The following is a 16,386-nucleotide window of genomic DNA, read 5'->3' as shown; positions in this document are numbered from 1 at the left end:
TATTAATACAAAACAACCTTGACTCAGGAACAAAATCACATGAATAAATGCCCATGGGATTGGAACATTTGGAACACAGGATCGTTGACTTCGCAAACAGCAGTAGGCCAGACCAGTTCTCAACGTCATAGTATAACTGATGAATCACCAAACTCACTAAAAAAAATACCTCTAACACTCACTAATAGCCAATTGACACAAATAACAGGTATGACATGCGACAAAACATAATACCCGTTATAAGAAGTATGTAGTTAAATCTACTTGGCCGATTTAAAAGATCGATTGACTTGAACCGAAGAGTAAATTAACTTGCTGTGACACAAATGCAATAGCGAATAGCGACGCCTACGCAAAACATTATTCTTAACTGTGCTTTTGTAGGCCTATGTCTTGGCTATAATTTTATGGATGAGTAAAGACTTAAGCCCCATTTCGATGGTACGAGTTTCTCGCCTCGAACGTACGATTATCGAAGTACGAGAAAAAATATCGTATCATGTAAACTATGCGTACGATATCGCACGGGAGGAGGCGATAATCGCCTCGCCTTTGATGTTTGTATGTCTCCGTGTAAACAAAACACGTATGCGAGAATCGTATACGAGTTTATGCGCTACTCAGTCGAAATGAATTCTCTTTACCTAGAAACAGAAATCATGTAAATCATGGTATTTTTATATTTATAGCTAACTCTCAGTGACTGCTAAAACCAAAATTAAATTAGGGTTATCATTATCAACATTATAGAGTTAATGTTTATTGGCATTGGGGTAGAGCTATCATTTAAAATAAATCTTATCTATATTTTATGTCCAATTATATCCTTTAAACCTAATCGCAAGTATCGCAACCAAGATTTTATTAGCTAGGTAACGCTACGGTCGAATTCATTATTTTCCCTATTATATAATTATTATTTAGACCGTCATAAATAATTCATAGTGTTTTAATATTATTGGGTACTATTAAACTGAAATTCAAATAAATCCAAATTAAATTATATCCAATATTATAAAAAAGCATATAATATATGTGTTTATAATTAATTAATTAGCAACTAAGAACACAAGTTGACAGGCAAAACTCGCATGAAAATCGGTTCGCTCCGATTCGTGCGATAATCGTACGTTCGAGAAGAAATGTCATACGAGAACCGGTTTAGACGAGTCGAGAAACATTATGGAAATATCGCCCGAAAATTCAACTCTCCGTCTAAACTATTTCGCCTGGCGATAATCGCCTGGTGAGTATCGCATACGATACTCGTATACGAGTTTTTATTTCTCGCACGAATGTAAACGTTTTCGTACGATAATCGCCAGGCGATTATCGCATACGATAATGTCATACGAGTTTCTCGACCAAAACGGGCGAGAAACTCGTACCATCTAAATGGGGCTTTAAGACGGAAGGAGACAACTCAGACATAGTCCTCAGGGATTATGCGACGCTCTTGCCAATGTCACTTCTTCCTATTCGCAATTCTGGACAATCTGCATACTACGCAATTAGCATTTCACCTCATTCGCTATTGTGCACAGTTATCACTAAAGATCGTTATCAGGGTGCACTTTTCGTGGCAAGTGGTACGGTTGGCAAAAAAAAACAAATACATTTAAATATTCACTTTGTTCATAACTACAAAATAAATACTTCCCTTCTTAGGATTACACCTATATTTTTGAAACGTCAAATGACATTAATTATGTATGCCATAAAAATACATTACGCGAAGTGTAATTATATTATTTAAATCCAAATAATCAAATGCACTCTAGATACGACTAATTATCTAGAATTGTTATTCAAGTAGTTCAAGTCAAAAGTAGTGCACGAAGTAAGACGAGCACGGAGGAGTGTAATAAAGTGCACGAATAATCCCAGTATCTTCATTCGCAGTATGGATATGACACAATACCTAGATTTTATAACAACCTTCTTGTAACTTCTGTCAACGTAGAAAGGTCATTTAGTTATTTAAAATGGATTTTTTCTAATCGACGTGAACGACTAACAGCCAAATATGTTGAACAAATTTTAGTTATTTATTCAATGTAATTTGGCTAAGTAACTATAAATATGTATATATTTCATAATTTGTTAAGTATATGTAGTGTTTTAAATACTTGTGTATTTGTTTTTTGTCAACCATACTCTGCCACCAATACAGCACGCTGATAACGATCTCTGGTTATCACTTGTGAAGAGTGGCGATTCTTCCTGTTAGCAAATTTGCACACTCTGAATTGCACACAATAGTTTTTGACCTCATGCGCTATTGTGTACAGTAGCGATTCTTCCTATTCACAATTCTACACAATCTGAATTCGACGCAACAGGTAGGTAGGCCCCGTCTTACTGCTTATTTTTTTATTGTAAAATAAATTACGAGCTCTCAAAATAATTGAATATTTCAACAATATCCAGAGAAGGGGTTGTGATTTATGATTTCAAAATTAAAATTTTGAAAAAATTCCCGACATAGTGTAATTTCATCAAACATGGTTAAGAACACTCCCGACTAATTCACCTTTCAAAACAAAAAACACAAAAGGAAATCTAAATCGGTTCATCCGTTAGAAAGCTACTATGCCACAGACAGACACATACACAGACAGACAGACACGTGAAATTTATAGCACCCCGTCGTTTACATGAAATTGTCTAACAAAAGTATTCCATAAAAATCAACAAGGAGGAAAAGAGTTTGTATTGAAAATATGATTGCATGGAAGTTATTATTTAAGATTTTGTACCACAAAAGGCACTCTTTCTTTAGATAAAACTTGTCTATAAACAGACAGTTTATCTAAAGAAGTGACAGCAAATTATTAGTTATCTTTAAACATTTCGATAAGCAAATGCAGTCAGGAAATGAAACGATTAGGCACCTCTTCATGAATAACAATGAATCGCTTGAGATTCCATTTGGAGAGTTTAGTATGGATAGTTGGATAGGCATACGTGCGATAGTGTAAACACCATGTTTGTTTGTACTATGCATACCAAATAGGCTACGCCTAGATTTGGGCGTACACTGACATTAGAATGATAACTGGGGGACCAAAGCAAATATTACAACTTAGAGATAATGTAACGAAACGCTGATCATTTCCATAATCATAAAGGCATTTCACTTTAGTGTTTCATCGCTTTTTTATGGTATACTCGTAAGCAGCAAACGAGCCGCCTGATGGGAAGCAGTCATCGCCGCCCATAAGCAACATCAGGGGACCCATGCGCGCGCCACGCCACCGCCACGCCACCTTATGTTTTGGCGACGTCTTGAGAAACCGTACCCTTCTAGACTATACAAAATGTACTGAGGAGACGTTTTTTGGAATTACATTCAGGCGGCGTGGCGGAGACGTCCGTTGTGCGCCCCGAGGCACGCGACGCTTAAGTGGGAACGCTGCCTAATTTAAAAAAACGTCTCCTCAGTACATTTTGTATAGGAAAGACGTAAGACGCGCCCCAAGCGACGCGGCGCGCGCCTAAGCTACACTCGGGGTTACACGGCGCGGCGCATATTATAAATTATAATTGAAATATTATACTGATATCAGTGAGTTCGAATTTACCCGTTTGTGGCTTTAAATATGTATTCAAGTTACCAAACGATAACACAAATGATATGATAAATTAGACAGTTCTGCATAATCAGGTTAAACAAGGCAAAGAATAGAACCAATTAAAGACATTGGTAAACGGCCTGCCTGGCAAAGATCATGGCAGTCGTCGACGCCAGATGCCGAGAGAAACGCAGTCTGGCTCTGTCGCGCCAACACGCAAGAGCGATAGAGATAGATAACTACGAAACAGATATTATCGTGAGGCTTCGTGCATTTGGCTTACGCACCCTGAGCGGAAAATGTCGGTTTAAAGGCCAAAACTATAAATATTCAGATAACAAATAATGAACCGCGGTGTTTGATATTAAAGCAAGCGACAGACGATAATGAAGGATCCAAAACCGGTTCTCTTATTCCTAGAACATTTACGCAAGTTTTACGGAAGATTTCAATAGTAGTTTTAAACAACTCTACTTTTATATAAAATATTAATTTATAAATATTTATTTATTTATAAATGTTTGTCTGTGTAAGCGCATGAGACATCCCTTGAGTTGCAGGCGGGTCCTTTCGATCAGACGGGCCGTATGCCTGTTTGCCACCGACGTGGTATAAAATAAATAAGGAAAACAAAAGCGAGCAATCTTATAACGAAGCAACAAGTTTACAAACTAGGACAGGCTATATTTTAACTATGTATTTATATTTATCGATATGATCGGGATCTTCGTATTATGTCATCTGTCGAAGGGCCACTTTAGGGACCTCATCACACACAGCCCTCACACCTGTAAACCAGTAGTCAACACTAACCTACAGACACGGGCACAATAGCCACCGCTTGCGCAGCGCGTGCGGCATCTTCTTGCGAGGGGCCTCCTCGGGGACCTCATCACACAAAGCCCCACACCTGCTGGAACAGACCCCACACAAGGTAGAGTCAGTACTAACCTGCAGACACGGGCACATCACACAAAGCCCCACACCTGTTGGAACAGATCCCACACAAGGTAGACCAGTAGTGAGTACTCACCTGTAGACACGGGCACAGAGGCCACCGCTTCCGCAGCGCGTGGGGCATCTTCTTGCGCGGGGCCTCCTCGGGGGCCTCGCCGCACGCCCAGCGCACGAGGCGCGCGCGGGCTGCCTCCGCCGCCTCCAGCCCGCGCGACCACGACGGCAGGCCCTGGAGACAAAAGAAAATAAAATTAGTTTGTGCAAAATTTCTGGTGAACATTTCGAGGGGGGGAAGAGAACAATCTCACACCTAAAAATGCCGAAGACCGGACGAAGTGGAGCTGATTGGGCAGGAAAACGGAAAACGCTAGGTTGAAGAAGAAAAAGAAGATTTCGAGGGGTTGGATTGACAGAGGAAAAGGTGGATGGACTGTGTGAAAGATGATATGAAACGGAAACAAGTGGATGATGAAATGACGGGCGATAAAGAGCTATGAAAGAGAAAGACATGCTGCGCCGACCCGAAAGGATTGGGATAAGGGCAGGTATATGATGATTTCGACTTGAATCGAGGGGTTGGATTAGAGGTACAATGAGCTGCAAAACTGCGTGGAGAAATTATGAATGAATTCATTGATAAATTCGCCATGCACTTTTGCAGCTGATAGTACCTACATAAATCCGAATACTTCGAGATTATTTTTTATTAAAATAAGAACATTGCAGAGATTGTACTTAATTCTCTCATTCCAATTTCTACAACCTTCTTTACGACACTCAATAGCAAGCAATTGGTAAATAAAAAGATATCAATCGTCATGATTTCAATGCCCTTGCCTCTTTGATAGACGTCAACGAATCCATTAACTATAGTATTAAGTAGCGCTTAGCGTAGAAAACAAAAGTTTTTCGTGACGTTGGCCTTTAGAGGTGCTCGACCTTTGATTGAACTGTTTGCAATAGATGTTTTTATAGTAAACTAGCTCTTGCCCGCGGCTTCACTCGCGTTAAATTCGAAAATTTCGGAATACTTCATACAAACTTCCACCCCCCATTTTAGGGAAGTTGGCGTTAGAAAGAGACAAAAAGTAGCCTATGTCACTCTCCATCCCTTCAACGTTTTGCCGTGAAAAACGGACATTCAAACAGACACACATTTATGATATTAGTATGGATATGGATAGTAGCTTATACATACTTATTATTTTAAGATGTGATGTAAACTATAAGTATGTATAGGTACCATTATACAAAATTCGTAACACCCAGCCGGCGTATCATGCTTCCAATTTTATCACTTGTCCATGTGGATAAGACAACTGTCACTCTCACACTGACATACTTGTCAAAGCGTGACGGATGCTTTATCCACGTGGATAAGTGATAAAATTGGAATCATAATACGTCGGCTGGCCTATTTTTCCGAATTTGAAATTGGAACTTTCATTTATTTCTATAAGCGTTCAAAACTCTGAAATAAGCTGTATTTGTAGAAATACGCCGAGACTTCCGAGATTAAGAAATCCAACTAGAAGTATTGGAACTTTTAGAAGTGGTAAGAATAAAGACCAGTGCCAAATTTCCCCATGGGCCCACAACGCCAAATAGTTTTGATGGAAGACGAGACTATCCTAAATGCCACATCTCTAAATCAGGACCTAATAATGACTCTTTATGAAAGGCGAAATTCTAATGAGCATAATAAATCAAAATTAACCCCAAATTTTTGGCCCCAAATTCTCTGAACGAAACAACACTGCAGTATACACTCGTGTGCCATTGACCCAGCGCTTCTTTCCTCCTAAACAAGAGCGTATCAATTGGATTACACGCCTCGGATCGCAGTCAAGGACGCACTCGGCTGCGCACGCGATCTTTTCTCGTAACGGCATAGAGCAGAATGCGTTCGTTATGCGGCATTTGTTCGTATTGAATCTGTTAGGCAATCGTCACCATTATAATTTCATAGGCCTTTTATCGACAACTACTGAGCATAGGCCGCAAAGCAAAAGGCCGTCCTAAACAATCTTTGCGGCGCTCAGCTCATAGCATCTACTCAATGAGCTACAGAAATTCACTAAGCAAATTATCCTAACGCCATCTTGGATTTTTTCCATTGAAATCCTTCCGATATCCGATATCGGATCGGATAATGTGAAAACGGACTAATATCTCTCTCAAACTTGGACAGGGCCAGTAGGCTACTTGACCCTTTTTTAACCGACTTCAAAAAAGGAGGAGGTTCTCAATTCGACTGAATGTTTTTTTTTTTTTTTTTTTGTATGTATGTTATTCGATATCTCCGAGAATCATGGACCGATTTTCAAAATTTTTTTTTCATTTGATCAGGTATAACCCCGAGATGGTCCCATTGGCACCAAGTCGGGGTCTGATGATGGGATCTTGGAGAAATCGAGGGAACTCCTCAAATGTTATAGGCACATGTAATGTTTTTAGTGTATTTTTCAAAGGTACACCAGTATTTACGCCTGATGGTGATAATTTTATGTTGCTGAGCTGATGATGGAAGGTCAACTCCTCAATGGTTAGGAGTTAAAGGATAATTCTTTCACTACTGTACATATATCCGGACTGATACATAGAATATCAATAGGAACCACTAAAAATCAACAAATAAATAAACTTTTTAACAAAAAATAAAACCGCCTTCAAAAATAAGCGCGTTACAAAACACGGAGAAACTAAAAAGCAAAAAATAATAAACCTTTGAATTCAGATTTCTTATCGGATTGCAATAATCTAAACATCCAAATTATAAACAAATCAATTATTTTTGGAGTCGGTGCCAGCCTGCGTATGGTTGGGTGGTGCAAACGGGAAATAGCAAGGCGATAAACAGGTCTGGTACCGACTACAAAAGTAATTGATTTGTTTATAATTTGGATGTTTAGATTATTGCAATCCGATAAGAAATCTGAATTCAAAGGTTTATTATTTTTTGCTTTTTAGTTTCTCCGTGTTTTGTAACGCGCTTATTTTTGAAGGCGGTTTTATTTTTTGTTAAAAAGTTTTTAAAGTTTGTCTTATATCATTACTTACTGTCCAATTAACCGAAAAAAAAATATCACTATATTTTATTATGACTTATAAACCGCAAAATAGTACATTACGATACAAGTGCGTAAAAAAGGAAGTTCGAAACGAGTGGCGATAAATTAAAACACGACCGAAGGGAGTGTTTTAAATCGACACGAGTTACGAATTTCCTTTTCGCACGTGTATCGTACGACGTTTTTCAGTACAGATGAGCCTCCAAAGTTTCGACCTGGCATATAATGAACCACTTCTCGCACTAGTGCGTAAAAAAACACCATCTGTACTGAAAAATAATTTTAAAGTATACTTTTACGTAATCAGGCAAAAACAACATCAGCCATGTCATCTATAGATGGGTCAAACAGATTTTAATGTATGGGTAATTGGTTATATCTCTCCTATGGACATTACAAAAGTTAAGAAAATCTGGTGATAATAATTTTTAGACTACATTCTAATGACGGGAAATATTTTTAGTTCTTGACACTCGAATACGAAAAACGGGATAGGAATGTGGAATGTACCAGAGTCGTTAACTTTTATAATATTGTCCACAGAAGTGACGTTTTTACTAAATCTTTTTGACCCAGATATTCTGTGAATGAAGTCATTCAGTGCGAAAACAACACTTTCTAAGTACGAGACATAAAGGTCATTATGTCAGTGATTGATTTGACATGAATTCTATGACGTCAGTACACGGCCGACAGCGTTTTCGGTGGCCAAAATTTAAAAAAAAATCTCACATTTTTGAATTAAAAATACGTAGTCATCGTACACATTTAATACCCAAAATCATTAAATATTGGTTTATGTCAAATATTACAGAAGACAATCATTTTTTGTGCCAAATTAGATATGAGTCTAGTAGCCTGTTGCATCAACGTCACACAGCAGAATTCCATGGAAATTCCCATACGAAATTCGGTAACGAAGGGTTTGGTGCAACCTGATCCCTAGGGACATGACTGAACCCATAAGTCGAGAAACATTTAAACATTTATTTCAAATAATTTACACGGCATCACAGCTTAAGCCAATACACCGAATAATTAAACTAATTACAACTATAATTACAGAATATGTATTAAACTAAGTAATAAATAAAACCTCAGACAATTTACATGCAAGTGCTGGGAATCCTATCGTGAGAAATCCTTTAATGAAATAGCGTTGAAACGGACACGTGCTGTATAGACCGGCAACCACCGTCCAAGCAAGGTCTCAGCTTGTAACCGAATGGCAGTAAACGTATAGCTATCTATCTATCTTTAAAGCGCCCGTCTTCGACATAGGCCTCCTCCATTCCTCCACGCTTGTCGGTCCATTGCCATCCGCATCGAGTTATCGCCAGCTAGTTGGCAGATGTCATCTCTCCATCCAAGGGGCGGCTTGCCACGACCGCGGGTGTTACCGGGCTTCCACACCAAAGTTCATCTCGCCCAGCGACTATGGCCCATCTTGGCAATGTGCCCAGCCCATCTCCACTTTCTGTGTCCAGTAAACGTAAATATATGTCAAACTATATGTAATGCTGTGTGACGTGTGTAAGTTGATTGATAATAAATGAAATGAAATAATCAGCTGATAAGGAGGCTGGCGCAATTGGACTTAGCTGAAAGGAGCTACTCAGGAATCTCGTTAGCAGGATCGATGCAAGTGTAAATATCTTCTGCTATCCCTATGAGGGCTAACACCGTCTGAACAAGCTACCGCGTCTTAAAATGTACTGTTTAATTTACTTTGTAAATATTGCCATCTGTTAAGACATGTTGGGACAGTGAAAGTGACAAAGACACAGGTGCTAGGTGCCAGTGTCAATGTCGCGTAAGATAATGATCTGTAAATAAGATTACAACCGACGTCGAGTTGCTTGTGAAAAATATGAATTGAGACGTGATTTCATTAGCAATAAAAACTGGTAAGATGAGTAAAAAGATAGGTAGAAAATGTAAGGAACAAAAGATAGGTAGAAAATGTAAGGAACAGCTAGTTAAGGCTTGTGTTGTGTGAGATGATATACATAATATACAAAATTTAAAAAACACATGACTCAGGAACAAAATCTGTGCTTCACATAAATAAATTTACCGGGATTCGAAAGATTAACCACGACGTATTAACAATCGCGAAATTGTATAGGAATGATCATGGTCATGCAGGGATCAGTGATCACTCACTGATTCACAATGATGACCACGATCACTCTGCCAAGAGTGTATTACCATGTACCGACTGAGAATAAAACGAGATGTATAAATAGGTGAATAAGAATTCAACCATTCTAAGGTAACGTATTCACAACTTATTTAAGCTACAATTTGTTGATTATTTATTTATTTATTCATCATCATTCCCTTGCCCTTTTCCCATTATTTGGGGTCGGCGCAGCAGATCCTTCCTCCATTCCTCTCTATCAGCCGTCATTTCCATACTAATAACTCTCATATCATTGTTCACACATTCCATCCAACTACCATTGTATCCATCCACTTTCATACACTACTCGTTTGATACATTATTCCATCCCTCCGCATTACATTTTACCTGCTAACACTTGTTCTCAACTGAGATTTTTCAGACTGAGATACTAGTAGATGAAAATGAATCAAGATTGTGTGATAGCTCACACATAAAATTTTATCTAACGGCGCGGTGTTCCGAAGGCAAAGTGAAATGATCGACGTATCCATACATTCCATACTAATATTATAAATATGGAAAAGTGTGTTTATCTGTCCATCTTTCACAGCAAAACGGAGTAACTAATTGACGCGATCTTTTAACTGGAGATAGTTGAAGGGATGGAGAGTGACATAGGCTTCCTTTTGTCTCTTTCTAACCGCCCCACTTTCCTAAAATGGGAGTTGGAAGTTTATTATGGAGCATTCCACAATTTTCGAAATTTAACGCGAGTGAACCCGCGGGAAAAACGTAGTATAAACATAAAGCCGCAAAACGTTTGTCGATCAACTTTCATCCGCTGACGTAATGTCGTTAGATATTTATGCGTAGGTATATAAGTTATATTGATATTTTTATTGTCAGTAGGGCTATTTGACTTGACAGCTAGTTAATTTATGAGCGAACTACCAATTAGAAGTTATAGAACTGCTAGGTAAGAGATATTTTATAGACTTATAACTTATAGTATATTTATATTAGGTGAAATTACTATTTCATACTTAATTGCATATTAGAGAGAAGAGAAAATTAAAACGAATAATCAACTGAAATGCCGATTGAAATATAAGTAATAATATAAATCACAATGTTGATATTCGATGGTATGAAAACTATTATTATGACAGGATTTGAACCAATTACTAAAGAATACTAGAGCTTAGCCTCTCATTAACCCATCCAACGCCCAATGCCTGTAAAGTAAGAACTGTCCCCTCACAACTAGTCCCCAATTCCGCTGTGTCCGTAAATCAGACTAGCGGATGCCCCAACCCTGACACTAATGGACGCGTAACGTTTGCCACAGTGGGATAGGTCAGTTACACGCCAGGCTACGTATTATTTTGCATGATTGTAAACTGGAAGATATGAAAACTAAATATCAGTAAGTTAGATAAGCCTGTCTAACCCGCTCAACGTTAATGCCTGTAAAATAACACAGAATTGTCCCCGCACAACTAGTCCCCAATTATGTGTCCGTAATAAAATCAGGCTAGCGGATGCCCCAACCCTGACACTAATGGACGCGTAACGTTTGCCACAGTGAGATAGGTCAGTTACACTCTAGGCTACGTCAGCTCTTGCGTGATTATAAACACTGGAGGATTTGCAAATTACAAGATGGCCAGGTAATGATAATTGACTAAAAATGAATTAGCAAAGAACGTAATTCTCATAGCAACAATGAACCTGTCAAAGTTTATATTTGTTTCTATGTGTAAACTTATTTAATTAATATAGCCCTTGGGGCAATAGGGATATCAAATATGGAAGTATTTATTCAAAAGGCATCGGTACCTACATGTAAAACGGGGGATCAATTACGAATGTAATAAATGGGCTTGTATTAACATTAACATTAATATGTATATGACATTTATTTAATGTTTATAACATAATAGTAGTGTTACTACTTAAAAAATTCAAGTTAAAATATTTTCTACGAAAATAATTTAATTTGTTCTTAGAGTGGGCTTGTATTGTTTGTAATTTATAGTAAGTATGTATATTGTATCTTCTGTTGGTGATCCTAATAAACCAATGAACAAAGAGAAATACAGATTTTAGTGATAATCAATAATCGATAGTGACTCGCGACCATTAAAATAACCTTTAGTATTTTTAAATGTTTAGTAGTTTAATTAATTATATTTATAGGTACAATATCTTAAATAAATGCCTACTCCAAATCTTGGGATTAGTTGTCAAAGCCTGGGATCCAGCAGGCTCCCAGTAGCCGTGACGAATGCCGGGATAAAGCAAGGAGGATAATTTTTTTTTCCCTCACTAGCTCGGAAACACATGTTTTATCATTTAATGCCAGCGGGTAAAAGCGCATTTTATTCACTAGTGGGTAAAGTAATTTGACCTTGAATATAGTCAAATTAACTGCTTTAAAATTGACAAAAGTAGGTGAATTTAGTAATGAAGATGATTTACCACCTGTAGAATTACTGGAAGCAGTGATAAACGTATTTTCCCCTCACTAGCTCGGAAACACGTGTTTTGTCCTTTAATACCAGCGGGCAAAAACGCATTTTATCCACTAGTGGGTAAAGTAATTCGACCTTGAATAAAGTCAAATTAACTGCTTTAAATTGATAAAAGATAAAAGAATCAAGTAATAAAGATGATTTACCACCTGTGGAACTAGTGGAAGCAGTGATAAACGCATTTTTTGCGTTGTAGTTTCCTCGCTATAGTGAGGGGAAAAGTTTTGTGTTACACTCGGGTGCAAATGTATTTTACTTCTCGTGTGTTAAAAAAACTCGCAAGTTCAGGATTCTATTCTCGAACCACTCGCTTCGCTCGTGGTTCAACTATAGAATCCTTTCACTTGCTCGTTTTTCAATTCCACACTCGGCGTTAAAATACAACTTTGCCCCCTTGTATAACAAATAACTATTAACCCTTAACAACTTTGCATCGCAGCCACGCATCTTACACCCACGTATCTTACACCCACGTATATTACTGTCGCAAATGAAAATAAATTGGAACTTCAATATTACATATATTGAAAACTCTTCCAGTTCGGTGCATGCACTCGCCGCGAACGCACATGCGCACGGATACCTCATTTTGTTTTGCACTCTTGCCAGCGGTTCCCAACCTTTTTTGTTTCAAGTATGGAGTGTGCCTTTTGTAAAGGAGTAATTAATGACGGAGCTCAGTGTTCACGCTGTCATAAGGAAGTTGGATTTTGCTGTGCCCAAATTACGGAGGGGGGCTACAGAAAGCTTGGAGCGGAACGCAGATCGGCATGGAAATGTCATATATGTCGAAGGGACGCATCCCCGGCTCTGGTAAAATCATCGGACAAAGCTGAGGCGACACCGGGCCCTGCCTTCCCAGCGGAGCCAAAAGAAACAGTGCCGGCGCGGGCCCAACCTGTGGAGAGGGAAGTGGCGTTACATGTTCCTGCCAAAGTTACTGACTTAGATGACGTCATGAGGAAACTGCTAAGCATGGAGATGCATCTCTCCTGTCTTCCTGGACTGGTTCAAGATGTTGCAGGTCTTAAGACTGAATTCTCTGAGTTTAAAGACTCCTTAAACTTTACTAGTTCGAAGTTAGATGACTTTACCGAGCGTTTGGTTCAAGTGGAAAACAGATTACCAGGATTGGAAGATGTTGATGGCAAAATCCAGGCGCAAAATAAAGAAATATTGATTATGAGAGAAGAACGTGCAATTATCAATCAGCAGATGCGTTTGAATAATATTGAAGTAAAGGGAGTCCCTGTGAGGAAAAACGAAAATCTTTTCTCAATTTTGACGAGCATTTGCGCAGCTATTGATGTTAATGTGGACAGAAGCCATATTAACCACATATCCAGGGTTCCTATTCACAACTCCAATGAGAAGCTTATTATTGTGAGCTTTATTAATCGATATATTAAGGAAGATTTGGTAGCGGCAGCCAGACTTAAGAAGACCCTTACGGCGGAGGAAATCGGTTTCCAGGGTAGTAACCAAAGGATCTATATAAATGACCACTTGACACCTGAGAACAAGAAACTCTTATCGCTAGTTAAGGCATCATTAAAGCAGAAGGGATACCTCTACGTGTGGGTCAGATACTCTAAAATTCACGTTCGGAAAGATGATAGTTCCAAAGTGCACATAATAAATAATGAACGTGATTTAAACAAATTGCTTTGAATTGGTGTATTCTCAATTTATCGTCTAATTATGTCTTTTCGATTGCGTTTTTGCTTTTGTTACTATTATTTAATATTAACATTAAGCGATCATACCTAAGGTTGACGACCGCTGACCGGCCCACCTGGGTGGTCTTTTGTTTTGCGCTCGATCTTATCGCAAATTTTTTGTTTACGCCTCGCTCACTAAACACAGCTTATCTCTTTCCTTATTCATTAAATATTGCCTCAAATATTTTTCTCTTTCGCACTCATTACGTCGATCTTATGTATTTTCATAACTTCAAGACTGACTCGCGCGCACTTATTATTTATTTTATAATGAAAATTGCGTTGTGTTTGGCAGTATTGGATGTTGCAGTATTGTACTTAATTCTATTATCTCTCAGTTTTAATAATTTAATTATATTTAATGGATAGTGTAGTAGTAATAGATAATAAACCTTGCATTTATTATCAGAACGTAAGGGGTTTGCGGTCGAAAACTTTAACATTTTATCGTAATTTAAGCATGACATCTTATGACATCATTGTTTTAACGGAGACGTGGTTAGTGGATGGTGTGTTGGACTCTGAACTGTTCGATGATCGGTTCGTTGTCTGGAGGCGGGACCGGGACCTCGCCCTGACCGGCCAGAGCCGCGGGGGCGGTGTGCTCATAGCCACCCGTAGGGAGCTACCGGTGACCCTGCAGCCAACGTTCCAGTCTTCTGCCGAGGACTTGTGGGTTACTATGTCGCTCAAGGACAACTGCAATAGGTTAGTTAAAGTACATTTATGTGTGTTGTACTTGTGTAATCAAAATAATGGTAACTCATTCTCTCAACAACTAGGTAATTTCTTAGCCAAATTAAGCGACTTAATGTGTGAATATCCGGATGACAAGTTTGTTATAATAGGTGACTTTAATATGAGCGGTATTCAGTGGTCAAGTTGCAACTCGGTGATGGTTCCGTCTTCCTATTCTAGTAATGATGAATGTAGCTTAATTGATGAAATTAATATTCTTAACTTGAATCAATATAACGGAATCTTAAACCGGTTTGGTAAGTTACTGGATTTAGTATTATCTAATGACTCTTTATGTGTCAGTGATTGTCCTATGCCCCTCGTTCCTATTGATCCCTACCACGAGCCTATAACTATTCGTATTAACTTTACCACCGTCTTACCACTTCAATCAGCCCCTAGGGTAAAATATTTTTACAACAAAGGTGATTATAAATCTATCAATAAAGAGCTAGCTTCTATCGATTGGGTGTCTGAGTTTTCTAACCGTACTTTAGACCAAGCTGTCGATTTCTTTTACGTAACTTTTAAAAAACTTAGGAACAAATTTATACCCAGTAAAATAGTTAAAAATGATAACTATCCCATATGGTATTCTCTTTCCTTGAAAAAAGCAATTAAAGAAAAATACAAATATTTAAGAAAATATAAAACATATAAGAATTTGTCTGACCTAGTATCATTTAACATTCTAAGAGAAAGAGTACGTAAATTAGAGGATTCTTGTTTTGCTTCATATATGCAACGGGTGGAAAAAAATATTGCCACTAATCCAAAACAATTTTGGTCGTTCGTAAAGTCTCGCTCATCCTCCCATAGTTTACCCGGCAGCCTGAAGTATGGGGACAGAATAGTTAATTCAGGTTTTGATATTTGTAATGCTTTTTCAGAGTACTTTTTTACCACATTCACAACCTCGAGCCCTCCTAATATTGACCATTTACCTTCGTGTAGTAACGAGTCCACGGCTAGTTTAAATAGAATTGAAATTAATCCGGACGTTGTCACTAACTTATTACTAAAACTAGATCCTTCCAAGTCCCCAGGGCCTGATGAGTTACCTGCTCAGTTTCTAATTAACTGTGCTGAGAGTTTGGCAAGTCCAATTGTTTTACTTTTTCGGCGATCGTTCGCTGAAAGTTTAATTCCCTCCATATGGAAGTCAGCTTTTATCACCCCTGTTCATAAAAAGGGACCTAAAACTGAAATAACTAATTATAGACCGATATCGAAACTATGTATACTTTCAAAAATATTAGAAAAAATTGTGTTCAAACAAGTTTATGACACTTTTAAGTGTTCTTTTAGTGATTTTCAGCATGGGTTTTTGCAACGTAGGTCAACTGTATCAAATCTTGTTCTACTAAATGATTACGTCACCGAAGCTATGGACAGTGGCCTTCAGGTCGACGTTATTTATACTGACTATAGCAAGTGTTTTGACAGGATAGACCATGGCTTATTGCTATGCAAGTTATATGACATGGGAATACATGGGGATTTGCTAAGGTGGTTCTCCTCTTATATCAATAATAGGTCTCAAGCTGTCGTGGTTAATAACTATATATCTGGATGGGTGACAGTCCCAAGTGGCGTCCCTCAAGGGTCTTTGCTCGGTCCACTTTTATTCAACATTTTTGTTAACGATATAGGCAAGTGTTT

The 16,386-nt window shown here is 38.2% G+C and overlaps 1 protein-coding gene across 5 annotated transcripts in view; it reads right to left on the bottom strand.

Annotated features, from left to right (window-relative positions):
- Positions 1–16,386, bottom strand: part of LOC125235312 (disheveled-associated activator of morphogenesis 1-A) — a 224,622-nt gene that overhangs the window by 64,679 nt on the left and 143,557 nt on the right. For all 5 annotated transcript variants that reach the window (XM_048141841.1, XM_048141843.1, XM_048141838.1 and 2 more), the window contains one exon: positions 4,609–4,761. In XM_048141841.1, coding sequence (XP_047997798.1) covers positions 4,609–4,656 — 48 coding nt within the window. In that variant the 5' untranslated portion in view covers positions 4,657–4,761. The remainder of the gene's footprint in view (positions 1–4,608; positions 4,762–16,386) is intronic.

The sequence above is a fragment of the Leguminivora glycinivorella genome, chromosome 17, assembly GCF_023078275.1.
Source record: "Leguminivora glycinivorella isolate SPB_JAAS2020 chromosome 17, LegGlyc_1.1, whole genome shotgun sequence".
Classification (NCBI taxonomy): Eukaryota; Metazoa; Arthropoda; class Insecta; order Lepidoptera; family Tortricidae; genus Leguminivora; species Leguminivora glycinivorella.
This window is presented reverse-complemented; position numbering and strand designations above follow the sequence as displayed.